Source organism: Podarcis vaucheri, assembly GCF_965113315.1.
Source record: "Podarcis vaucheri genome assembly, chromosome: 8".
Lineage (NCBI taxonomy): Eukaryota > Metazoa > Chordata > Lepidosauria > Squamata > Lacertidae > Podarcis > Podarcis vaucheri.
The window spans coordinates 70,111,372-70,137,257 of NC_138766.1; the positions used below are offsets into that span (position 1 = coordinate 70,111,372).

At 42.3% G+C, this 25,886-nt stretch overlaps 1 protein-coding gene across 2 annotated transcripts in view; it reads left to right on the top strand.

Annotated features, from left to right (window-relative positions):
• Positions 1 to 21,294, top strand: part of LAPTM4B (lysosomal protein transmembrane 4 beta) — a 133,877-nt gene extending 112,583 nt beyond the window's left edge. For both annotated transcript variants that reach the window (XM_082235905.1, XM_082235904.1), the window contains 3 exons: positions 3,921 to 4,019; positions 13,496 to 13,591; positions 17,801 to 21,294. In XM_082235905.1, the coding sequence (XP_082092031.1) occupies positions 3,921 to 4,019; positions 13,496 to 13,591; positions 17,801 to 17,875 (270 nt within the window). In that variant the 3' untranslated portion in view covers positions 17,876 to 21,294. The remainder of the gene's footprint in view (positions 1 to 3,920; positions 4,020 to 13,495; positions 13,592 to 17,800) is intronic.
• Positions 21,295 to 25,886: the final 4,592 nt, after the last annotated feature.

The window sequence follows — 25,886 nt, forward strand, 5'->3', positions numbered from 1 at the left end:
CTTAAAAAGCGGAAATGGCTCCGACTCCCTCAGGGATTGGAAGAGATTTGGGTTTTTGCTGAGCTTGGATCCTGGCCATTCTCCTCTTTTGTTCATTTGTTTTTGTTTATAGTAAGTGCATGAGCTGGGTTACTTCAAAGAGAACTTTTACTAATGACAGGGTGACAATGGCAAGTCAAAGTCCTGCTTGTGCCAAGTTCTTCTTTCTTATTCTTTCCCTACAAGGCTGACGTTGATACATGTTCATTACCTAGAACATACAGGAGGTATTCTGCCATGCCCTAAGACAGGGGTCAGCAACCTTTTTCAGCCGTGGGCCGGTCCACCGTCTCTCAGACCATGTGGTGGACTGGACTATATTTTTTGGGGGGGAGGTGAATGAATTCCTATGCCCCACAAATAACCCAGAGATGCATTTTAAATTAAAGCACACATTTTACTCATGTAAAAACACCAGGCAGGCCCCACAAATAACCCAGAGATGCATTTTAAATAAAAGGGCACATCCCTGACTTTTTCCTGGCCCACGTAGGACCAGTCTGGATAGTTGGCCTTGGTGAAGATTTGACGTTTTCATCCCCCAAAAGTTTTTGATTTGAGTTTCTCCTGAAATGAGGCTGCATTTTAATGTTGTATTTTAATCTTGTTTTTTAAGTTGTAGTTTAATCAGTTGTTTTTATACCTGGTGTTAGCCGCCCTGAGCCCAGTCTTGGCTGGGGAGGGTGGGGTATAAAAAAAAATAATAATTTATTTTTATTTTTATTTTTGTTATTACTCATGTAAAAACACACTGATTCCTGAACTGTCCGTGGGCCAGATTGAGAAGACAATTGGGCCACATCCAGCTCACCGGCCTTAGGCTGCCTACCCCTGCCCTAAGATTATTGGGACAGGAATCTTGTTGTAATTTTGCACTCTGAAGTACCACATACATTAGAGGAAGGGAGGTCAGGAGATGTCGTGATGGCACGTGGGCTGCCTGGCAAGCAAGCAAGCAAGTGGAAGCCAGGAGGAGGGCGTGGAGCTGCAAGCTGGCGAGGAGCAAAACTCTCTGCAGGAAGAGAGCTATGGAGGGCAACTTGCTCAAAGTCCTCACTGGCCAACCCTGGCACCTGTCCATAAAAAAAGCAGAACTGATCTCCCTCAGCTATCACCTGGCAGCAGCCGTTCCATCGGGATACCTCAGTTGGATCATTAGTGATTGGATGGCCACCTGTCGTGGATGCTTAGTTGATATCCCTGCATTTCAGGGGGTTGGACTAGATGACCCTCAGATCCCTTCCACCGCTATGATTCTATGGTTCTGTAAGTTTTGCCAAAAGGACAGCTCCCTCAAATGCTTCCTGCCTCTGAACTGTTTCTGTGCCAGGGGCTCAATATGCACCACACTACTTAAGAACTGGCGCCTGAGTTTGTTTTCTTCCTCTTCCTTCCCTGGCCCTTTCACGTATGTGTTGTGTTTTTTAGATTATAAACCTGTGGGCAGGGAATGTCTTGTTTTAATTGGCTCTGATAGCTTTTTTTGGTGGAAAAGCGGGACACAAATACTCTAATTGTGGGGTCTTTACAGTTCTGTCAGTGGTGGTTAAGAGCAGTGGACTCGTAATCTGGTGATCTGGGTTCACTTCCCCGCTCCTCCACATGCAGCTGCTGGGTGACCTTGGGCTGGTCACACTTTTCTGAAGTCTCTCAGCCCCACTCACCTCACAGTGTGTTTGTTGTGGGGGAGGAAGGGAAAGGAGAATGTTAGTCGCTTTGAGACTCCTTAGGGTAGTGATAAAGCAGGATATCAGATCCAAACTCCTCCTCCTCCTCTTCTTCTTCTTCTTCTTCTTCTTCTTCTTCTTCTTACTTCTGGGTACCACCATATGCACAGTGGTGTTCCAAGTGGATCTCCCTGTTCATCACTACAACTACGGTAGTAATCACTCATCAGTTTGCCCAATGGCTGTCATCTGAAGCCACGTACTTCTCCCTGCAGCCGGGTGTAAACAAAACTCCACGCATGGTCCAACTTTCAGTTGGGTTTGTTTTCCCAGCTTCAAAACAAGGCGGTGCTTTTATGTAACCTAGCTGAAGAAATTCCACATTTAGTTATACAGCACTGCCAGTAAATGGTTGCATCAGTAAATATTTCTTCATGTGTTTAACATGTGTTCCTGCCACACATCTGGACTGCCCAAATATTCAGCAGCAAATCATTTGTCCGTTCATCTGCAGTATAGATTAAGACTTTACTGCTTTTCTTGTCCCAGTCATATATTTTAGCACGATCTTGGTGTTCAATTGTTTCATCTTTTTGAATTCTGACTTTGGGGCAAGTGCCGCTTTGTATATGGACAGCATAAACACACACAAATTCCTACATAAATGTTGCCAAATCTTGGCAGTAACTTCCTAGTGAACTACGTGGATAATAGAAGCCCTGCTGACCCACTAGAGATACCCCCCAAAAAATTTACCATTGACCCAACTACATTTTGTAAGAATCATTCTGCGTTCCTTTGTGCTGTGCAGTCAAAGGTTAATCCACTTTTTACCAGTATCACTCCACATGGTTTTACTATTTTTGCGATTCAAATAATACTCTTCAACATTTGTGTGTGAAATACAGTATCCTTTACCTGCTTCTAAGCTGGCAAAGTGATGGTGCCAGTTAAACAGGAACTTAGTTGCCACTTGTTTTGCTTTCCCCAATGGCTTTAGGTGGTCCTTGTCCACTTAGTCCCTTCTTTTTAACCCACATTCTGGAAACAAGGTGTAGATGTGAGTAAGTTGGGAGGGGAATAATCTTTTTCCATAGGTCTGGATGTTTATAGGGAGCCCTTGGACTCAGCTACATTGGCAAAGAAAAAGTGTTTTATATGCGTTCTTTATGCATTCTGACACTGTGACACCAGATGACGCTGTGGAGTTCCATTTTTTGCCAACCCGATTTCTCATACAATGTTTGCAACACGTTAAACTGAAACGCTTCTTTGATATGTGTAGATCCAGCCCTTGCTAACAGACCTGTGCGGCACCTTTGAAGATCAACCAATTCAGGCTGCAATATTGAACACACTTATTAGGGAGCAGTCCCCGTGGAATTCAGTGGTCTTATTTCTGACTAATGTATGGTTATTGTGGCTTTAGCCCTCATTAGAAATTGGGATGGTGGGGAGCCCTTCTGATACTGTGCTTGTGCATCTTTCAACCTTAGCATGGGAGGTTGCAGACTTCATCTTTGCACATCCTTAACTCAGGCTGCCCCAGTATAGTAACATCCATTGTCTTAGTAAAAATAGAGTATGTTAAACAGATGAAAAGGTTGCTTAGGGTGTGACAGGCAAGTGACTTTATGTTTTGGTGTGTAAGGCTTTCGGATAATTTTCCTTCTGCAGAGGCAAAGCCAGAAGCGATCAAAATACTAGATCAGAACAAGAATAAGGTGTATTTGTTTTTTTAAAGAAAGAAGCCGAGAGCAGAGTTGTGTAACATTTATCTCCAGGCTGTTACACACCATCTGGTGAGATGAAACCATTGGAACACTTCAATTAAATTCAAGAAAAAGAAAACTTATTGCCAGCAGCTGGCAAAAAAAGAAAGAAATTAATGCACACAGGAGTATATATTTGTCTTGATTCAGTCTGAATATATTTGGCAATAATACCAAAGAATTAACAATAGCTTCAGAAACTCTGGGGAGAAGTTCTTCCATGTCCCCAACCCCTAGCCCCAGACATTAAGGCACAGGGAAAACATTAGGCCTCACAGGTAGGCCCCACTGGTGCCCTGGCAGCTGCCCAAGAATGCCATGTGTTGACCAACAGGCTACCATTAATAAATAAATAACGGCCTTATATTGTCATGTAAAGTATTCTATAACGAGAGAGGTGCACGATCATTATTACTAATTTTTCTTCTTCTTTTTTTTGCAGCCTGGTAATTTTCCCTACAAGGAAGATATTATGTCTGTCAATCCCACTTGTCTCATTGTGATTATTCTGCTTTTTATAAGTATCACCTTGGCTTTTAAGGTAAGCATATATCTACAGAAACAAAGTTGTTGGAATGCATGATCATTCATCCCCCTGTGCACCAGTAGTTGCGAACCCAGGAAGACTGAAAAAAGCAGGGGTCACAGAGACAGTGACTTAGAAAACACCATGGTTACCAGAATGGCTGGCTCAAGAAGGAGAGAACCTCACATTTCCTGAGAACTGAAGTTGGCAGTGGGTCTTCCTTTTGGGTCTTTTCTCCCTGCACTTTCATGGAAAAATCTTTTGAAGCATCCCTGAGCTTCAGGGGTAGCTATGCAGATGATTACACAGTTGAGATGTTCTATAGCAGTGGCAGGGGAGCTTTTAGACTCCCAACTCTCATCAGCCCCAGGCTGGTCAGGGATGATGGGAGTCCAGTAACATCTGGAGGACCACAGTTTCCCTATCCCTGTTTTAAAATTCCATACCCATGCAGAAGTTCCCATGCTGCTTTTTAGATTGGATCCATGAAATAGCCGTTCCAAGCAACAGGTAGGTAGCCGTGTTGGTCTGCCATAGTCAAAATAAAAAAATTCCTTCCAGTTGTACCTTAAAGACCAACTAAGTTAGTTCTTGGTATGAGCTTTCGTGTGCATGCACACTTCTTCCAAGCAAAGCATTGTAGAGGAATCTTCAGGAAGCAGAAGAGCATGTTCTCATTTTGAAATATGACCCATGACTACCTGCAGTGAGCATGCGCCAGGGGCAAATGATTGCCTTTTGTCTAAATCTTGATTGACTGCTCTAGCGAGAGTCTGATAAGCAGCAATCAAGAGTGGGAGAAGCTGCTGTTCCTTAGCCCCACATTCCCAATGGTTGTTGTAGAAATATAATGGTTAAATGTGTAGTTGCCCTGTGGATTTGCTAGAATGAGCCACCAGCTGTGATACACAAGTTAGCTAAGCTTGTACTGTATGGTTGGATTTTCGGTCCCATTTACTTCAAGAACATTAACTGGCTTAAATAAAAGTTTTCTGTCATAACAGGTTTTGCTGTTCAGGCTGAAAGTAGGTCAAGATTATCTCATTTATTGGACTTTCCTTTAGTTACTTGGAGATGGAAAACCCTTCAACGGGCAAAAATGGAGAAAGCAAGGCCAAGGCTGTTATTTTTTTAATTGGGAAGGTGGACATTAGCCTATATGTCCATTATAATGGCTGTATCATTTTTTGTTCCTTTGACTTGCTAAGTGAGAGGTACAAACTTGATGCATAAGCTCAATCAGCTTCTGGTATTCTCATTTGCATTCCTTGTGTTTTGCATAAACCATGAATGTGCTCTGCAGATTTATGGATTCTGTATAATGAAATGAAATCCATAATCAAGTGCAGCATGTCCTCCACCATTGATAGATATAGCAGATAGCAGCATTTCCAGGAAACGAAATGAAACGGTACTGCATTTCAATATTTCTGAGTTCATTCCCTTTTCCTAATAACAGCACCTGTCAAGTAGCAGAGGCAGTCTGACATAATCATTGGGGATAGCAGCAAAGGACAGGTATCTTGAAAATAGACAGAATGGCAGAAGTATAGGCCCCCAATTTATTTCTGCTGGAAAGTTATTCAGCTTTTTAATTTCAAAGAGAGTTGAAGGCGATTTGAAAGCAGCTTCCCTTCTCATTGTGAAAATGTTTACCACATTGTTGCCCCTAAAAGGTTTTGCAGGGTTGGGTTTTTAAAAATACCTTCCAACTATGTTAACCAGAGGCAAAAGTGGTATGATTGTTTACACCACAAGCAATGACCCGCTCTTTCAAATCCCCCAGCGTTCTGCAAAATATTATCTGTATCTAGACATAATTGGAGCAGCTAAATGTTTCCTGTAGTTCTTCAAACACATCTTCTACCACAATCCCCAAAAGCATCCTAAAATAAAACCTTCCCCCCCCCCTAGAACATATGTTCTTAATTTTTTTATACCTTTTTCTTGTACTGTCAGACTGGAATGGATCATCTGGAGCCAGAACACTCAACTTTATAAATGGAGCAAGATAATATTTTCAAACAAAATGGAATGGAATTTTACTTCTATCCTGAAACACTGCAAAGACAACGCAGAGTAAAGAATTTTGTCATGGCCTTGATCAGCCCCATTCTACTTTGCATCTAGACCATTCTCTTGCCTTCCATTTTGTTTGAATTTTTGGTGGTTATCTCCCATTTCTTATTATGACTTTGCATTCCGTGTATATCTGAATTATCACAGAGTTTGCCTTTAGCTTACGTCAGCTGTCACCCCTGGTTTGTAGGCCTGTGGGCAGATTTGAATGCTTTAGCAAATGCCATGGCTTTAATCTTTCCCGCACCCAATGGATCAGCACACTTCCCTGAAAGACAGAAAGAGAGAAAACATGCATGCAGACACTTCACTATTACAAGCAATCTGGATAAAAGTCTGTTCAAATAAGAATTAGTCTGAGCCTTGAAAAACATGTAGAGCTGAAAGAGGAAGTCACTCTTCCAACTTCCTCCTTCATCTCTATGTACTTTCCCAGTGCTGTTTTTCTTGAAAGAGAGGTGCTGGAACTCACCAAGAACATCTCCCTTGTTTCTCTTATAATGGCAATGGTGCCCACCCGAGAGGTGCTGGAGCTGAGTTCCAGTGAGTTCCAGCTGGGGAAGAAAGCCCTGTACTTTTCAAAGGAGAAAAACGTAACCTCCCACACAATCTCATTAGGTCACAGGTGAGACCTCAAGGGTACCACCAGGTGATGGTGATTCCTGGCCTAAGTCCGAGGATGACATTTTAGTTTCCAACAACAGAACTACTGAATCTTCTTTTTATTTTAAATCCTGGTGCAACTCTCATTATCGCACAGTGAAAATGCTACATTTTCAAGGCATTAATGATGAGATAGTCTATGGATGCATTTAATGTCTTTTTAATACAGTAGTGTTGGAAAGTATTGATCAGTAGCTAGAGGACTGTGTTCAGCTTGGACAGTCAAAAATTAAACAAGCTTTGGAAACCCTTGCCAGAATACATGACTCCTCAGACCTAGAAGATGACAAGTGCTCTGGCTAGCTTCTTTTTAATAGTCTCTGCCAGCAAATATTTCCAACTTTGGTAGACCAACAAGTTCCATGACTGAGATGTTCTTTGTAGGAAGCATTTTTTAGTCAGTATATTTCTTCCCCTTGTCCCATTCTTTTCTTTTAGGGTAGACAACAAGCATTTTCCTTTCTGTTTATACACAATATTTCAGATCTTTGAAGACTTGTTGGCTTTTTCCTCCATCCTGCCACTGTTATTTTCTCTCCAGTATAAACGATTGCTTTTATTTACTTACACAATTTAAATCCCAAACTCAAAAGTTATGATTGCTCTTCTACAATATACTTTTGGACCCGAAAATTTGTCCAGCTAGAGGAAAATAATATTATTTCTGAGTTTTGGCTATGCTTCTGCTAAATGCACTCTGGAATAGATTATGTTTCTTTGTAACCATATTGCATTGCTGACCCAGTACCATTTGCGGGGAAAGTATAAGCCTCAACTCATTTTCTCAGCAATGCTATTTTTAAGCCACTTACCCCATCCCCTCTTATACTTGCTTGTATGAATTTTCGTTCCTCCCAATCCCACCCAATATTTCTCTGCTGTCAGCAAATTTCACAAGGCCTGCATATTGAAAATTTGTTTTAAATTAGTAAAAGGTCTGCCAGGCAGGGGGAAGATTCACACGTGCCCTTCAGGGGAAAAAAGGGCAAGGAGCAGCTATTCTGTTTGAAGTGCATGTCTGTCTTACTTTTATTAAAGATTCATTTTAAATTTGCCATTGTTTATGAGCCAACAAATGAAGCCCACTCTGTGTTAGTAGCCCTTTAAAGCCTTGTAAAAACCAAACCACTGGATCCTATTAATCTTTGGCAGGCAGCAGAGCACTGCTTTGTGGTTTCCTGTACATAGAGAGTGTTTTATGTTTGGCCATCTCTACTTTCTTCTGCTGTATTCTTTTTTTGGAAAGGAAAAAAAAGAGACTTTTACCACATTGCATTTGCTTAAACCAAAGATGAAACTGCACCCCCCCGCCCCTGCCCACTCTGCATTTACTCTCAAAAACACAGAAGCATTTGAAACAAAGTATGACCAATTAATTTTTTTATACTCATCATGGTATATAAGGTTACGGTCATTTTACAACTGGGAAAAGGAGGGTTCTACTAAAATTGAACTAAATAATAGGGAGTTAAATTATGCAGCTCTTTAACTATATTCCAGGATTTTTGCCTTACTTCCTTAGAAGAGAGTGTACAAGTTCTGTTTAAAATGCAATGTATAGACAGTGAAGGCATGCTCTATTCATTTATTTAAAATATTAAAAGGGCCCCAGGACGTGATGATGTTGAAATTTCATGGTCTTAATTTATGTAGCACTAATAGGCTCATTTGCACTTTGAGACCCCCAAGCACCCCCAAGAAATGAGACACAGTGACACAGGATTTTAGTTTACATTACTGGGCAAAATTTAGGCCACAACTTTATTTAATACAAAATGTGAGTGGTATTGGCTTAGGCATTGGAATCACCAGACTATATTGGATTCCCAACCGCTTTCATGGTGAATCTGATAACAAGAGTGAAAGACCGCCAGCAGGAGAGAGCACGACCCTTGTGGGCGGGCTTGAGCTCCCCTCGGTGTCCCCGTGGGGTCCTGGTATGGCCCTAGGCCCACCGCTAGGACAAGACCCAGGCCAACCCCTGATTCCTTTAATTCAGCAGTTCTCAACCTGTGGGTCCCCAGATGTTGTTGGACTACAACTCCCATCTTCCCTGACCACTGGTCATGCTGGCTAGGAATGCTGGGAGTTGTAGTCCAACAACATCTGGGGACCCACAGGTTGAGAAACACTGTGTTTAACGGAATACCCTTGAGCTTGGAGGGGTAGGTGATGGCCGCCACTTCCTCTCCCCACCATTGCTGATCCAATGCCTAACCGCCAAACCTTACAAAGTTGTGACGATTGCTACGGTGGTAGGCGAAAACCAAATGGTCCTGCCAATTCGCTAGATGGAAAAATTCCTACCAGGCCCCCATTACAAAACAGGCGACCAATGAAGACCATATCAAGGCCAGGCAAACCTAAATAAAGGGAAGGCGGGCGGGGGATCCACTGCGTGAAGGCAAAGAGGACCAGCAGAGGGCGCACAGGGTTATATATTGTTCCCCAGCCGCCCCCCAAGCCAAGCGATTGGCTTTAGGGCCCAAGCAACTGGGGAACGACCAACCGGAGTGGAGGAGGGCATGGCCCTGCCCACCCCAGCAGGTGGGGGGTGCTCTAAGGCCCGAGTGCAACACGATCCCTCTTTGATGAGGAATCAATTTCACACATTATACAGATGGCCAGTTCCGAGGTAGCACTAAATGATATCTTCGTATTACATGAATAAACTGCAGTAAGCCTCATATTTGTACACCTCCGAGTCCTTCTCAGGCGTGCAAAAGAGAAAGCGATCAAAATCTGTTGCTTTCCGCTTTAAACTAACCAGAGTTCCCCATTATATCCGAACATTACATCCACAGAGAACTTTGGTAAATTTAGACCAAGGCTACTTCATTTAAACCAAGCCAGAATCAAACCATGATTTATAAACCTGGCTTGATCACTAACCATGGTTCATAAACTAACTGGAGTTTCCCAACTTCCCACATAATCTAGCTGGCTTGAAATCAGAAGCAGATGCTTTTCTTTTTTTTGTCTGGCTCATGCCAGAGGGAACTGGAAACCGAAGGCTTGCCATGGTTTGTGCCCATAATGCTAAACCATAGTTTAGCATCACATCTGAACTGGCTCCGTATATATTATCTGAGTTTGCCGCAAGGAGTACATTCAACAGGGAGGTGTAAGATACACATGCTTTCCAACAGATTCATACTTTAGGTGTACGCTTCAGTGGGTATATATGCATGGCTGCTTCTAGTTTCCCATGAATAAATGAAAGTAATTCCAAAAGATAGCAGGTTCTGACTCCAAATAATAGTATTTCAGGCTGTTAAGGGGACAATGGTTCCTCCTGATGCTTTGCACCTTCTTATGTTGAAAATGCTAAGTAGAAAAAGAAAAAAGACCCTGTGTCTAGATCTACATCTTTTTACTTTATGTTTCCGGGCACAATTCAAAGTGTTGGTGCTGACCTTTAAAGCCCTAAATGCCCTGGTCCCAGCCCAGACACTGTGGTCCAGCTCCGAGGGCCTTCTGGTGGTTCCCTCCCTGCGAGAAGCGAAGTCACAGGGAACCAGACAGAGGGCCTTCTCGGTAGTGGCGCCTGCCCTGTGGAATGCCCTCCCACCAGATGTCAAAGAATCCTGTTTAGGGAAGTTTTTAATGTTTGATCTTTTACTGTGTTTTTAATATCCTGTTGGAAGCCGCCCAGAGTGGCTAGGGAAACCCGGCCAGATGGGTGGGGTATAAATAATAAGTTAGTAGTAGTAGTAGTAGTAGTAGTAGTAGTAGTAGTAGTAGTAGTGTTTTATTATATTCCATGCTGTTTGGTCTGTGGCTGTTTGTTTCTTTATACTGATTTTATTGTTTATGGCTTTTAACTTTGCAAGTTGCTCTAAGTACCGTCATAGGGATTGAAGTGCAGAGTATTAAATATTAAAATAAAATGAATGAAAATATAAAGTACATAATTGCTGCATTCATGTATGCATTGCTGCATGTGGAATAAGCATACATAGCAATTAATTGCAATTGAGTTCTTCTAAGGCTTCCTTCCCTTAAGCAACATCTGTCGTTCTGAGCATGAGTGGCAAACATTTGGCATCAACCTCTGTGGTTTTTATCCCTGCTCATCCATGAATAAACTCACTTTGTGACCCTCAGGCAAATTGCTGACTCTCAGCTTTAATTCGTGGCATGCAAAAATAATTGGCTGCTTTTATATTTCACAGTGTTCTAAGGAGGCTGAGTGATCTAGATTGTAGAACACTTTGTACTTTAGAAGGCTAATATTCAGTCTTTAATAATGCTTTTCTATAGTGCTTTCATAAGAACATAACCCCACAATGTTGTAAACGATCCATATGGGGGCGTTTGACGCTTTTCTCCATCTCATCGATCACTCTGGTTGCCCTTCTCTGAACCTTAGCTCAACAGTATCCTTTTTTTGAAGTGAGTTAACCAGAACTGTACACAGGATTCTAAGTGTGTTCTTACCATAGATCTGTAGAACTGCAAGTGAAAATTCACTCCCTTATTTTTGGATAGGAAAGGTATGCACTGCAAAATAGGTCAGTGACTCAGCCTAATGGTTTTTCAGTAGAATAAAAGGCTTTTCGGGACAAATCAGCAGGAAATTTGCTGGGGCAAAACGAGTTTCCATTGCAAGGGCTCGGCATATGCCTGTGTGTGTCCAAGACATTTGGCTAGCATACTGGTTTTAGCTGCTCATCTTCCCAAGCATGCGTAGGTGGTGTCTCTGGCTTCCATTTGCCTGTTGTGGGCGAGCTGGTGACCTCCTTGGTTAGGAAAACTTTGTTTGCTTGGTTTATACGGAACTACTACGAAGTAACAACATGCTTTGGGGCTTAGCTGCAAGCACTGGTAGGTGGAACAATAGTGACTCCAGCAGCAAAGGTTTAAAAATGTTTGCAGAACAGTGAGAAGCCTAGGTTGCTGTGATTTTAATATAACAGTTGTAATTTTGTTCTAATACATTGGCTCGGGAGCAACTTAAGCTTAGCATTACTGCATTTTTTTGATTATGGCCTACATCTGGACTTCCTTGGGGAAAAGGTAAAGAGATATGGATTTGGACTCTCTGAACTCTGCATTTTCTGGTTTTGTAACATTTATAAGATCCATCTACTTTAGCCTTTGCCTTTGAGAGCTTGGCTTAAACAGAGCAATCATATGTGTGTTTTTGTCTACTCAAAAGTAAGCCTCACTTAGTTCAATGGGATTTACATGGAAGCAAGTGTGTATAGGATTAGAGCCAAAATCTAGGGTTGTGCAAGATTGGTTTGGACTCTGATTGGGTGCTTCAGAAAACAGATTGCCTCAGTCAGACTCCGTTCAAGCCTGCTTCATGTTGAACCCTCAACTCCATTCACTGCAGGGAAATTTTCTAAAAAACATAGCTCTAACTTTTTCTTTTCATGGAAGTGGGAAAAATTTGCAGGCAAATTTTCTAGGGTGGATGAAGCCTGCCAAATTGTAGGCAAAATAAGTCCAGAGGATTTTGTGCTGGGCACCTTGTTTGGGGAGGAATAGCTAAAAGGGATTTGCTTTCCAGGTAAAATCTTCCATATAGATGACAAGCCGCCCTGCTATAATGGAGCTCTCCCCAGTTCTGTGCTTGTTGTTCCTTCCCCCATCACCCACTCCCTAGTATGTTTAGAGACGTGACTTTTGCTTTAATGAGATGCTTGTCTGCAGCACTTTTTGACATCAGGACAGCTGAGGTGCAGCAAAGTATTTCAAGAGTCCCTGCTTTGAGTTGCACTGCTTCATAGAGATTCCCCTTCATCTCTCAGAGGCCAAAAAATCCCTCTGAGGCATCGTGCTTCACTTGGGAATTCTCCAGATATCACATCCATACTACCATCTGTTAAGTCTTTTAAAGCATTTAAAGCAGCCGTGCAAATAAGTCTATACAGGTGGAATAAATCCACATAAATTTTTAGAAGCCTCCCCGTTGACATCTTCAAAAAAGGACTTACTACAGCATTTTTCTCCTGTTGAGGAAGCCTTGCCTTCACAATGCACTTGCCAAACATGCCTGTCAATGATTTGAACACCAGGGCATTGTACCCCTAGGGAAGGGGCACATCGAAAGAGTCATGCTCCATGACATCTATGGGCTACCAAGGGGTAAAAAAATAATAATCCACTAATAGAAACTCGAGGACTCTTCCAGCTTGCAGTCAATTCGGACTCTCCATAGGTGACTCAGCTTTATGGTACCAAAATGCTCACCTGTTTTGGTTTTTTGCTACAACAAGTTAGTGTAATTGTTGTTGCTGCTGTTGTTGTTGCTGTTGTTTATTCCCTGCCCATCTGGCTGGGTTTCTCCAGTCACTCTGAGCAGCTCCCAACAAAAGATTAAAAATACATTAAAACATCAATCATTAAAAACTTCCCTAAACAGGGCTGCATTCAGATTTCTTCTAAACGTCAGATAGTTGTTTTTTTCTTTGACATCTGGTGGGAGGGTGTTCCACAGGGCGGGCGCCACTACCGAGAAGGCCCTCTGACTGGTTCTCTTATAACTTCGCTTCTCGCAGTGAGGGAACTGCCAGAAGGAGCCACTGCTTCAGGTATACTGGGCCGAGGCCATTTAGGGCTTTAACGGTCAGCACCAACACTTTGAACTGTGCTTGGAAACGTTTGGACAGACTACAAAAAAATAAAATAAATCAACTTCTTAATCATCACGTAGCATGTTTCAGTGAAGAGTGTGTGGTAAAGAAAATCTGTTACAAATTCAACAAATCTTCTTTCTCTGCCTCTACTTCCTCACGCAGGCTTACCTGATCAGCTGTGTATGGAACTGTTATCGATACATTAACAACAGAAACAACTCAGATGTCCTGGTCTACATTACTACTAATGACACAGCGGTAAGGATGTCAAAATTAAATGGGGCTCTGACAGCCTTTGGGTGTGGAATGGAGGCATGAAACCACTTTCTTGTCTAGCCCGTTGTTGTTGCTGTTGACTTCTGTTTCCAGTTACTTTGGGGGAGCCCCCATTTCTGATGCACTCTGGATGATGGTAGCACCTAGTACAGGTACTGTAATATCCTCTGGACCAAATGCCCCATCAGTGCATTGCTGTGGAGAAAGCAATGTCTTGCTTAGCCACATTGTAAACTACTGCTTTCCAGAGCTGATTCACACAAACAGGATAGGCAAGCGTGGTTCCCTCTCGTGCAAATTGCAGCTGAGTAATGAAGGGCTGACAACCAAATCAGTCTTTCTGCAAAAGAGATTAGAGTAATTCGTCAACTGTGGTTAAATGGAGCCTCCTCTCATGGCTCAGAGGCAATATGCTTGCTTTGGAACACCATTTGCTGGGGCGTATGAGGGTTCATCAGGTTCAGTCACACTAGGAAGCAATGGTTAAATTAACCCTGAAGGTGTTGAATTGCAGCATGATAAAAAGGGAGAGGGCAGCGTGAGAAGCAAATGCACAGACACAAAACTGATGCATAACTCCACCTAGTAAAGCCATAGTACACCCAAGGGATGTTCAGTTTGCAGCCTTTTACAACCACCAGGCACATACCTGTGTCTGTGCTATCCATGTTATTTTGTGGAAAACAAGACAACTTTCAAACAGTTCTTGACTCTCTGCCTGCTCCTCCTGCTCCAAGTCCTCTTCCTTCCTTAAACATTCTGTGGTCCCTGGAATCTAGGAAGCCCTGGGGGAAGAGAATGTGTCCCAGTGACAAGTCCCTACCCCAAACATTGATGCATCCTATTCCGGAACATTTTAATGTCATTTCAGCAATAGAGCTGCTTTGTTATGACTAAGACCTCTGATGCTCCACACCAATGTGTTGGAAGAATCTAAGGTTCTTCTCCACAATCTCTGCTGCAGATGAGGAGCTACCAGCCATTTTCTTGGATATATTATCTTAATGAATCCCAGATGATCTCGCTGCAGCGCAGTATATATTTTATGAAACTGTATCTGCTAAACGTGTGCTGTTTGCCTAAAGAGGGAGCCCTTTTATTTTCCTAAAAATAATAGAGGACTTCTGTAATTGGGCAGCCATATACCCGTGCACATGGAAAATGTACAAATGTGCGCTTAAGAATGTTTTGGCAGCGCAGCGAATTGAGGTTATAAATTATCTCAGGGCAGTCCAGCTTCCATCTGTAATCACTCCAGGCTGGTTTCTAATGGAAATGCTCATAGATAAACATTTAGGTTGCTTCCTGCCCAGGCGAAGAGGGAGGCACTCTGGAGTCTACTTCTTGACAGATGATAATGCATTAAGGAAAGCTTAAACAAGCGGCACATGGCCTGTGTGCTTCAGACAGAATCTCCAAACCATGTTCAGGTTTGTAAAAATCAGAGCAGCGTGCTTGTACAGTATTCTAAGAACAACAATGTTAATGCAAGACATGGTTCTCCCCAAGTTGCAGAACAAAGAATACAAGGTATGGAGTCCTTCTCAGAGTAGTGGCATGTTCATGGGTCCACTGTGGGGGCTAGTGCCTGCCATCGCCAATGATCACAAGCAGTTCTGGGGGCAGAACCTGACATGGGACCCTGCACTTGCTTCTGAAGTTTGTGTTATTTTTCTACTGGGATGATTTTATTCGCACTTATTAATCACTTTTATTTGCAATACGTAACCCAAATTTTTATGTACAAAATAGTACAAAGTTTGAAGCTGGTAAAAAACCGAAATAGAATAAAAACCTAAAAACACATTTGTACATCTAAACGACAGGTCTAACACATGCTATCCACTGAAAGAGCCCATAGATATATAGAACCCTCCAAAGCAGCCTTTCTCAACCTGTGGGTCCCCAGATGTTGTTCAACTACAACTCCCATCACCCTTAGCAAGCAAGGCCAGAGCTCAGGGATGATGGGAGTTGTAGTCCAACAACATCTGGGGACCCACAGGTTGAGAACTGCTGCTCCAAAGTAAGGGCCAGAGCCCTAGGTAAAGAAAGAAAGAAATGTTTGCCTGGTGCCTAAAAGTAGATAGCGATGTTGCCAGCCACACCTCCATGAGGAGAGCATTCCTTAAGCAAGGAGCCACCACTGAAAAGGCCGGTTCTCATGTTGCCATTCACCACATCTCCCTTGGAAGGGGCACATGAAGAAGGCTTTGGATGCTGAATGCAGGATCCAGATTGGTTCACATGGAGAGAGGTGGTCTCATTGGGGTCCTGAGCCACACAAGGCTTTATAGGTCAAAACCAGCAAAGGTCAAAAGGCTTTATAGGTCAAAACCGTGATTAATGGAATGGTTTCATTGAAATGTATTTTTAATGTTTTGCCTTTTGGGGTTTTAACCTTTTTTTTGTAAGCTACTAAGAGGCTGTTTTGTAATAACTCACTAATATGTCAAATAATAAAAATGACAAATGGAAGGGGCATGCTTGCCTTTTTCCAAACTCGTTTCCCCCCCCCCCATTCCACTTGCATTTGATTTGACTGAACAGGCAGAGCCTCATAGCTCCCTATGCATGATGCAGCAGCCCCATCAATCTGCACTAATCTGTTGGTGTCCCTGGGTGGTCTTTTAATATGTTTGCGTAGCCACAGATACATCACCACAATAGGGCTTGCGGGAGGGGGGGAGGGAACCTAAAGTGAAGCAGGTGGTCAGTTTAATGACCTGGCCTCTCATGTTTCTCCTAAGCTCTTGACTATTTGCTCCATTACAATGCTTGGCTGAAGGAAACAAAGGTTTGCTGCTGCTGCTAGCTCTTCACAGCTGTGCTGGTGTGGAAGGAATGTCTCCTGAGACAAAACAACAAGAGGACTGAGAAGCAAATGTCTGATTTATTTATTTTTTTAAAGTGCAGTTTTGTTTAAACCCAATATGTCTGCAACATGTTGCATGTGTGCTGCTCTCTCCTTGTGGAATTTAAAGTTTGAAGTTGCTAATCTTTAGAGGTGTTGAGCACAAGTCCAGCCTTAGTAGTACTTATTCTGGAATTACTCCATCAGCCACCTTGAACGAAGGTGTGGCAGAAGGAAAAACACTTAACACTTGGGGATGTTCCAGCCTGATGCTGTAGATCAGATTTTGGTTCCGTGTCAGAAATGTTTACAGTGCATCAGCTCAAATCCACAACTGCACTTGGCCTCTGACGCCTCTTCCTTATACTTCTGTTTTCATTATCTTGCTCTTTTCCTTGCCTCCTCGCCTCCCTAGCTATGAAGAGCGAGGATTCAGCAGCAGACTCTGGTCCATACTGGGTGCCATTTCCAGACCATTTGTGTACTGCCTGGGTTCTAGCCAACAACAGATGGCAGCTTACACAACCAATATTTCCATTTCCCTGCCCCCTGCAGCCCTCAGAAAGCTTGGAGCAACCTACTGAACGTAGTTGGATATGTTTTACAGGACTGCAGAGCGGGAGGGTTAAAAACTGCCTGACGTTGACAACCTTGTGTGAGTAGTGTAAGATTGGTTACCCGATTCCCTGTCCAGCCAAATTATAGGGTTTGCTAGGGAGAAAAACTGGGGCAGTACCATGTACCAGTCCCTCAGCAGTACCATGTACCAGTCCCTTGAAGGAACAAAAATGGGATACAAATGTATTTATTTATATTACGTTTATATACCACCTTTTTTCTTCCGAGGAGCTCAAGGTGGTATACATGGTTCTCCTCCTCCCCATTTCAAACTCACAACAACCCCGTGGTGTAGGTGATATAAGAACTTCAAACATTAAAAACTTCCCTAAACAGGGCTGCCTTCAGATGTCTTCTAAACGTTAGATACTTGTTTATTTCTTTGACATCTGATGGGAGGGCGTTCCACAGGGCGGGCGCCACTACCGAGAAGGCCCTCTGCCTGGTTCCCTGTAAGCTCACTTCTCACAGTGAGGGAACCACCAGAAGGCCCTCGGCGCTGGACCTCAGTGTCCGGGCTGAATGATGGGGGTGGAGATGCTCCTTCAGGTATACAGGACTGAGGCCATTGAGGGCTTTAAAGATCAGCACCAGCACTTTGAATTTTGCTCGGAAACCTACTGAGGCTGAGAGGCAGAAAACTTGGTAATGGATTCGCATGAGTCTTTGTGGATTTTTACATTTTCAAAACTGATCCTTTCCTTTTTGCTGCTCCCCAGGTGTTGCTGCCACCCTATGATGATCCTGCAAATGGCGCTGCCAAAGACCCGCCACCACCTTATGTGTCTGCATGAGGAGCCGTGTGTGCGAGCGAGTGCGTGTGCGTGAAATGTACCTAAAGAACAAATAGCTTTACTTTTCACGACACCTGAGCAATAGATTCTTTCATTTTTCAGGACAGGTGTATTATCTCCCAGGTTGTCTTTATTGCTATTTTGCTGTAGATTATTCAAAAGAAAAACCTATTTGCCTAAAGCAGCATTGAACTGGCTTGAGAACCATTTTGATTAGCTAAAGTGATAATCGTTGCAATGTGGGTTTGTTTTGGGGTTTTTTTTTTCACATCTTCTCCTGCAAATCTAGAAAATCTCTAGGGGTGTAAACTGTAGTGTGGAGTTTTGTTTCTCTTGTCTTCTTAATTTCTGGATCATGCCTCAGGTTGTGACATTGTCCTTTAATCCACAATCATAAAACAAAACAGAAGGTATCCTGAACAGTTGAGCTTATATTTATTTCATCAGGAATATTTGAGACCTTTTTAAACACATTTCTCAGCTGTGGTAGCAAAAGCTTGTGTCTTCAAAGCTCAAAATTTAACAAAGTGGATAGCTACCCTGTGGTTTGAAGAAACAAATTTTCATTGTTCTACAGCAGAGCTGTGGTTGAGAACACATTTTTTTTTATAAAGGTCTAGCTCAGCTATTAATAAAAAGAAAAAGGTCACTTTGAATTGTGCTCTGAGCGCAAAGGTGCTTTCTGACTGGCTAATCACTCAGAAATGCAGAGGGCAAATATGTGCATTGGAGGAGCTCTGGGCATCAAGATTAGATTGAACTTTTTACTACAGAAATTTTGGCTCTTGCAAGCCCTTTGACCTACTACCCCCCTGCCCTAGAATTGGCCAGTTCAGCCACTGGCCCTTTTTTTTGCCCTTTCTCTTGCCAGCAGTCTTAATGTGGTTCTCCAGACCAAAGCTCCCTTTTTTCAAGTCAACTCCAAATCTGGATCCCTAAGTGGCCTGGTCTGGGGACCTTGAAGTTGCACAGATGTGGCTTTTTGAAGGCATTGCAAATACTGCCCACATCCCTGTTGATGCTGCAACTATTTTCTGTAGTGGGAAGTCTAATGTTAACATCAGTTCCCTACCCACTCTAGGCCTGTTCACTCAGGAGTACCTCTCTCTCTCTCTCTCTCTCTCTCTCTCTCTCTCTCTCTCTCTCTCTAGATACACATTAAAATAGGGGTCTGTATGTATGTGTAAAAGAGAGAGATGAAAAACACACGTTTCTGACACTTGACATGGATAGGCAAATACATTTCCTACTGCTTTAATCTGTGACCCTAAGATTAATCATAGGAAGCAGAGCTGGAAAACATGATAGAGTTGCAAGGTACCACATCATGCATTGTATCAAGATGGTGAACCCAGTCACATCTATGGCAAATTAATGTGCAAGTGAAAAAAAGGGGGCATAGTCTCTAATCCAGATTAGATTTATTATGGAAATTCTGTGTTTCAGCCTTTGGCCAAGCGATTCCTTCTCTTCTTATGATAGTTCTGATAATTTATTTTGCCTGTTGATGTCATCCCATCCGACAATTGCAAACAATGGGAAGAAACCACTTTGAAATTCCTTTCATGTCAGTGGAAGACAAGCAAGTGCATAAACCTCCCATTGAAAGCGGTGGTGATTTTGAAATGCTAAACTTTGTATGGATTGTGTGCAGTTTGATTTAAGGTTATGCCATACGTTCTTTGGAGTTGTTGAGTCTGGTAAACAATTAATACCTCTTTGAGTATCCAAAATGTGAATCTTTTTCCCATGGGAGTCCACTTGTAAATATAGCACTTTGGGGACCATATGCTAAGGAACACACCAGTTGGGATAAATTATTTCTCCCAGTTGTATCTTTGGGCACAACACTCTGTGCCCATCAAATATATGTATATCTAGCTATCTGCTTAAGTGTGAGAATATTTGGTCCTCTTGTTTGCATTTACAAACATTCTAGTGAGATTCATTTATTAGTGCCCTGTTAAGTATTACTGTGAATTATTAGCATTTCTACAAGTGCTTTAGGTTCAAAGCACTGCACGCTTGTTATCTTCTAACCTTACAACAGCCCTGTGAGGTAGATCAGTATTATTACCTTCATGCTGCAGATGTGGGGCTGAGGCTAAGAGTGGCTTGCCTAATGGCCAGCTTGTTTGTTCATAGCAGAGTCAAAGCTCACATCAGGGACTTCCTGGCTTGTATCCTAAGTCACTGGGAACCAAACTACAAAATAATGCTAGTTGCATTTTTTTAAACAAGCATGCTTATCCTGGCCGATCTTACCTTTAAGAGAAGCCTCAAAGAGTGCAACTTAGCATGCTCCAGTCCAGAACTGTGCCACTTTTTTTGCTGAAAATTGTTTCTCTCCTGGTGACTTTTTGCCCTCCAAAGTTCTGTAGTGCTTATTCCAAACAACACCTTTGGAAAGCAAATAATGGATGTGTGTGACCTGGGTGGGGAGCAGTTTCCAACAGGAAGCCAGCACTGGGTCCCTATTGAGGAACACATTCCAGGTCAGGGCCTTCAGCTGCTTTTTGTCCAAAAAGAAAGCAGTCGTGTTGAGCAAGCATCATTCGTGTCATGTGTGGTTCAACCGGAGCCACTGCACTGTTGGGTTGTGTGCAGAGTGCAGTCAGCTCAACAGCAGATAGTGTCATCGAACACAGTGGTTGTAGAAGGAATTAGGCCAGGAAGTTCAGTAAGGTCAGCAACAGTATGTTTTACTAGCAGGTAGTAGAAGAACAGTTCTTTAGCATTCTTTTCTAGGGTGTGTGTGCTAGATTCTACATAGCTTGTTGCTGAACAGGTGTTCCAACCCACATTGGGGGTGCCTGGCTCGTGTGTGTGACGTCATGTGCGTCACACACATGACATCACACAGCATGACACAGTGAACACATGACATCACATGGTGCAATGGGGCCCGTCACAGCCTCTGAAAGGCCCTGCAAATTGGCAAAGTGATCAAATGGAGAATAAAGTAAAAAGCACTGAAAGTTATGTGACATCTCTCTTCCGCCCCAGATGGCTGAAAGGAAATCCTGTGGCCAGGGCACCACTGTGAGTGCCTAAACACCCTGTGCAAACCATTGATGACTTTATGCTCACCTACCAACTGGGCAATAATATGTTCCAATTTAGTTTATAAACTTATAAGTGCATTGATATGTAACCCTCCTCATTGAGTTAAGTAGGTAGGCATGGAGTTTTTGTTTGCTTTGCAAGGCATCAATCTTTGTAGACAGGTTAAATTTTAGGATTTTATTTAGCTTTGGCTTACCTGGACCAATACCATACTAGGCATTTGTTTGGTTGAGCTATTTAATTTTATTTTTTTTAATATTAAGGAACATATGAAAATAAGTGCTTGTGCATATTTCTCATTCAAATCTTCTGTGTAAACAAATCAGTCTCTAATAAAAAGGGATATTTCCTCATGTCTGTGTATGCCCTTTCTTTGTACAACTAACAAGACATCCCCCCAAAAAAAAAACCTGATTCTAATTTTATATTTATTATTTGCATGCAAATCGTAGCCTCGTCTGCTGTTTTGTACTCTGGGCGCTTCCCATCTGTTGCAAAAGAGAAGAAGAAAACTAACTCAGCTCATACTTCAGCATGGAAGTTAGCGTTGAGGGTACTTCCAAATTCTTTTTTTGTCATCACCTGCCTTGCTCTAACAGTGAAGAGAGAGAAGAGCCTTGGCTGATGATCAGAGTTTCTTAACACGAGTTCAGGGATTGTGACAGATTAATTTGCAGGACACAATAGTCTGCATTGTTGTGGGAGTTAAAAAGGACACTCGCCATGTATCAGCCTACTGACCTCAAAGTTCTGATGCACAGATTTCTGCATATTCTTTGCTGCACAACAACCTTGCTGCTGTTGCTGCTGCTGTTTGTTTTTAAAAGCACCAACAAAGGTAAGGCATGCAAATTCTTCACTCCTATAATTAACCTGCTGTGCTGTGTGTGGTTTGTGGCTATTTATTACATTTGTATACTGCCCTTCATCTGAAGATCACAAGGCGCTTCACAACATAAAAAAAGAAAATGAGAATACAAAATAAAACACAAAACCAATAATCCCTTCTCCCACATAGCAAATGTTTTACTTTGCACTCAAATTTAAGCATTCCAGAGTGAACAGACATTTCCCATCTGCTTTATTGTAACCCTTGATTCTTCTGTTGCTTATACGACCCAGAATTGCACTGTACTTTTCCACTCTTGTGTTATACAAGTGTCCATACCTACTTCAGTGCAGGTTGTTTTTGGCATGCTTTTTTCCCAAGCATTTCATTTCAGCATTGCTTCACTTGGGTGGGTGTGTTTCTTATCAAAATATCAGCATCTGTAGAGCTCTTGCATTATCATTGATAAGTCTCACTGGATCACACTTCCTTTGAGAAGGTGAAGATGAAATACGTGGAGTCACTGTCCAAGATATATGTGTGATACATATGCCTGATGGGACAGTAGCTAAATGCTGACCAATGTCTGCATGGTTCGGCACAGTTTTAATTCCACATCTCAATTTAAGATTGCCACTGTTCACTACACCACGTGGGCAGATTTAACGTAGAAACCTTAAAAAAAATAATACATAGTTGAGTGTTAGGTGTGCAGATGTACAAAGCAGCCAAGAACCAGGCCTGTAAAAGTAGCCCTATACACCGGGTCACATTTGATGGGTGTTTTTTTTTAAAAAATTGCTCTATTGCACTTCTGACTTGAATGGCAAATCTGTTCCTCCTATTGTTTCATAGGAAATGCAGGCAATACTTATGCTATTGCTTGACACCAGCAGAAAATATTTTATGGCGGCCCAATTAATCAGCAAGACTTTCTTACACCCTGGTACAGAATAAAGCTGGTTTTATATTTTATGTTTCTCGTATTAGGTTTCAATTTTTGTTAACTTGCAAACTGCCTAGACAACTTCGGTTCTTGGATGGTAGATAGATATTGAAAAGAAATAACATTAATACCTTAAAATTATTATGGAAGTGTAAAGCTACAAAAGCCAAGCTGCATACATTCACGTACACATCAAGAATCCTGGGCACCATAGTTTATTCCCTACAGAACTACACTTTCCAGCACCTTTAAACTACAGTTCCCAGGCTTCACGTGGGGGTGGAGGAGAATGTGCTTTGAATATATGGTGCGTAAGCAGCCTAGGTAGCTGCTTGGATTCAAAAGTGCATTGTATGGGTTTGTATACTGTGTCCCTCCAGTTTCCACCAATTTGCCTCCTTTCAGTTGCCCAAGCCACATCCATGCTGTTTCATAAGGACCCCTGGCCCCTAGGAGTGTTTTTTCAGGAGCAGAGTGATGGTGAAGAAAGCACCATTGCCTGAGAGGAGTTATGCTCATGCCATAAGTAGGAACATAGTGCTTTGAGAAGACTCCTGCTGGACCCAAATGCACACACAGTGGCTCTACTTTGACAAAAATATAATCTTTCTTGGATGAACTTTCTAGGAAAAGGTCCAGCTACTTTGAGAAAGGAATGCAAAAACTGTTGAAATAGTAGCATGACAACTGGAAAGATCTGGTGCCAATCAAAATATCAGTTGCTCAGAATTTCATCTTTGATGAGGCTGTTAATTGGTCATGTGTTACCAAGATTTAGCAAGACGGGCATCTTGGCTGCGACCTCTGAGATGGTTCTAGCAAAGTAACCAGTTTAGCAACAGGTGTCAGGAGAGAGTTGGGAATTGTGTCTAACAATGCCTTGCCCTGAATGAAGTGTCCAGTGACTGGTTTGTATGTTACTAGATCATGCAAATAGACCGCACAATTGCTTCTAGTAAATTCAATCTTCTGTCTCGTTTTTAAAGTGAGTTTCTCAGCTAGGAGCAATCAAAATTAAAACACTACCAGCATCTTAACTCATAATCTTAAAAGCTGTAAAATAGCGTCTGACACCATTCAAAGGGCATTTTGGCTCCAATACATCCGTCTGGACATCCTTGGATTTCAACCAAAATGCTTCTGCAAAACCAGCCAGCTTTTCGTTTTATTAATTCAGCTGGATTTGGAGATGCCAGATCTGTGACCTTTTGCATCCATGTACTGTCTTAAGGATAAGATCCTGGATCACTGGGATGACAGCACTGTTGCTCAGCCAAAAAATATAAAGCTACTTGGAAGTACAAACAAACACTATAAACACACATTTTATCTTGACACTTACCTGAAACAGCTGTTTGTTTTGTATAAGTTATTAAGGCACAATTAAATGCAACGGGTTCTATGTATATGAATTTTTGTGTGCATTACAGTAGCCTTTTTTTAACTAACAAAAATAACACTTTCATATAATTCCTATATGGCCATTGAAGGCAGAAGTTTAAGCCAATGGCCATTTACCGTATTTTTTGCTCTATAAGACTCACTTTTTCCCTCCTAAAAAGTAAGCAGAAATGTGTGTGTGTGTGTGTTATGGAGCAAATGCAGGCTGCGCAGCTATCCCAGAAGCCAGAACAGCAAGAGGGATTGCTGCTTTCACTGCGCAGCGATCACTCTTGCTGTTCTGGCTTTGGAGATTCAGAATATTTTTTTTCTTGTTTTCCTCCTCCAAAAACTAGGTGCATCTTGTGGTCTGGTGCATCTTATAGTGCGAAAAATACAGTACATGAGGGAGTAAATGTAGCTACTGAAAAAGGTGTTATTTAGCCTGCTCCAGCAAGTTTGTCTTATATTCTTAAGGTTGAGCATTTGCCAGGACCTCAGGTTCAGCAGAGGGCCAGCCATCTTCCATTCTATCATTCCTACTTTGCAGAGTATCCAAAAGGATCACATGCAGATTAATAACATTTTTGTTCTGAATCTTTCAGGTTCAAGGAACTCACTAAGAGGGCCATGGCTAAAGGCCTCCAAAATCCTGGAGCCAGTATTTGGAGGCCAAACAGGGCTTTCTTTACATGCCACTGACAAGGAGTGGGGGAATTTGAGACTTTCTGAGAGCCATATCCCAATGATCACTCATCTGCTTTGCATGTCTTGAGGTCAGTCCCCAGCATCTATGAAGTGTAGGTGGGTTCCCACGAGGCAAGACACAGTGATAACAGCAAGAACCTTTATTGAACTACATAACTGGGAAACAGAGGCAAAGCAACTCCTTATATACATTTCTGAAAGCCTCCCAACATGATTGGCTGTCTACACTTCCAAACTGCGAATCACGACTCAGAGTTCAAGGGCCAATGGCAGAGGCCCAAATCCTGAAATGTTCTGTGATTGGACAACATGTATCAAATCAGAAGACAGGAGCTTAGAATCCTTAGTCTGGACTCAAGCTCAGGCAAACACAGACCACTGAATACATAACAATCTACAGCTGGAAAAACTGTCTGAAATAATGGAAAGGCACAGCCAGTCAGTATAGACTGAGCTAGATAAACAAAGTTAAACTCAGAAGCCAGCTTCTTAGATTCCAGTTTGGTTGGTGCTCCCACTTTTCTGCTTACCTCGCAACCTGAACTCAGGCAACTAGTCCCTTGTCTTTCGCCTTTTATCAATGCTGGGCAATCTGGTTCATGAGAGATAGCTCAGTTGGTAGAGCATGAGACTCTTAATCTTAGGGTTGTGGGTTTGATCCCCATGTTGGGCAAAAGCTTCCTGCATAAATGACCCTTGTGGTCCCTTCCAAGTCTACAATTCTATGATTCTATGGTGTATTTCCTGGCTTTTTCTTCCCCACCCTCCTTTTTTCCTTAACTGTTTCTGAGCATCAGAAATATAGGCTCTCAAAGGTTATTGCAAAGGGAACTTTCCTACTGTCTGCAACTGCAGCAAAAACGTTTTCTTTGTTCACTTCCCAATGTGTGCACCATCCTGCCATAAAAAGCAGTGCCCTTACAAACAGCTGGAGTTCTCAAGAAATAAGAGACCTACGAATATGTTTTCTTCAGTATTTGTGCTACTGACATTCTGATCCTGCCCCCTTGAAGTGAGATTTATTGCAGCCAGTTTGAAAAAAACTAAACAATTAATATTGGTAAGGTGTTCTCCATCTGCCT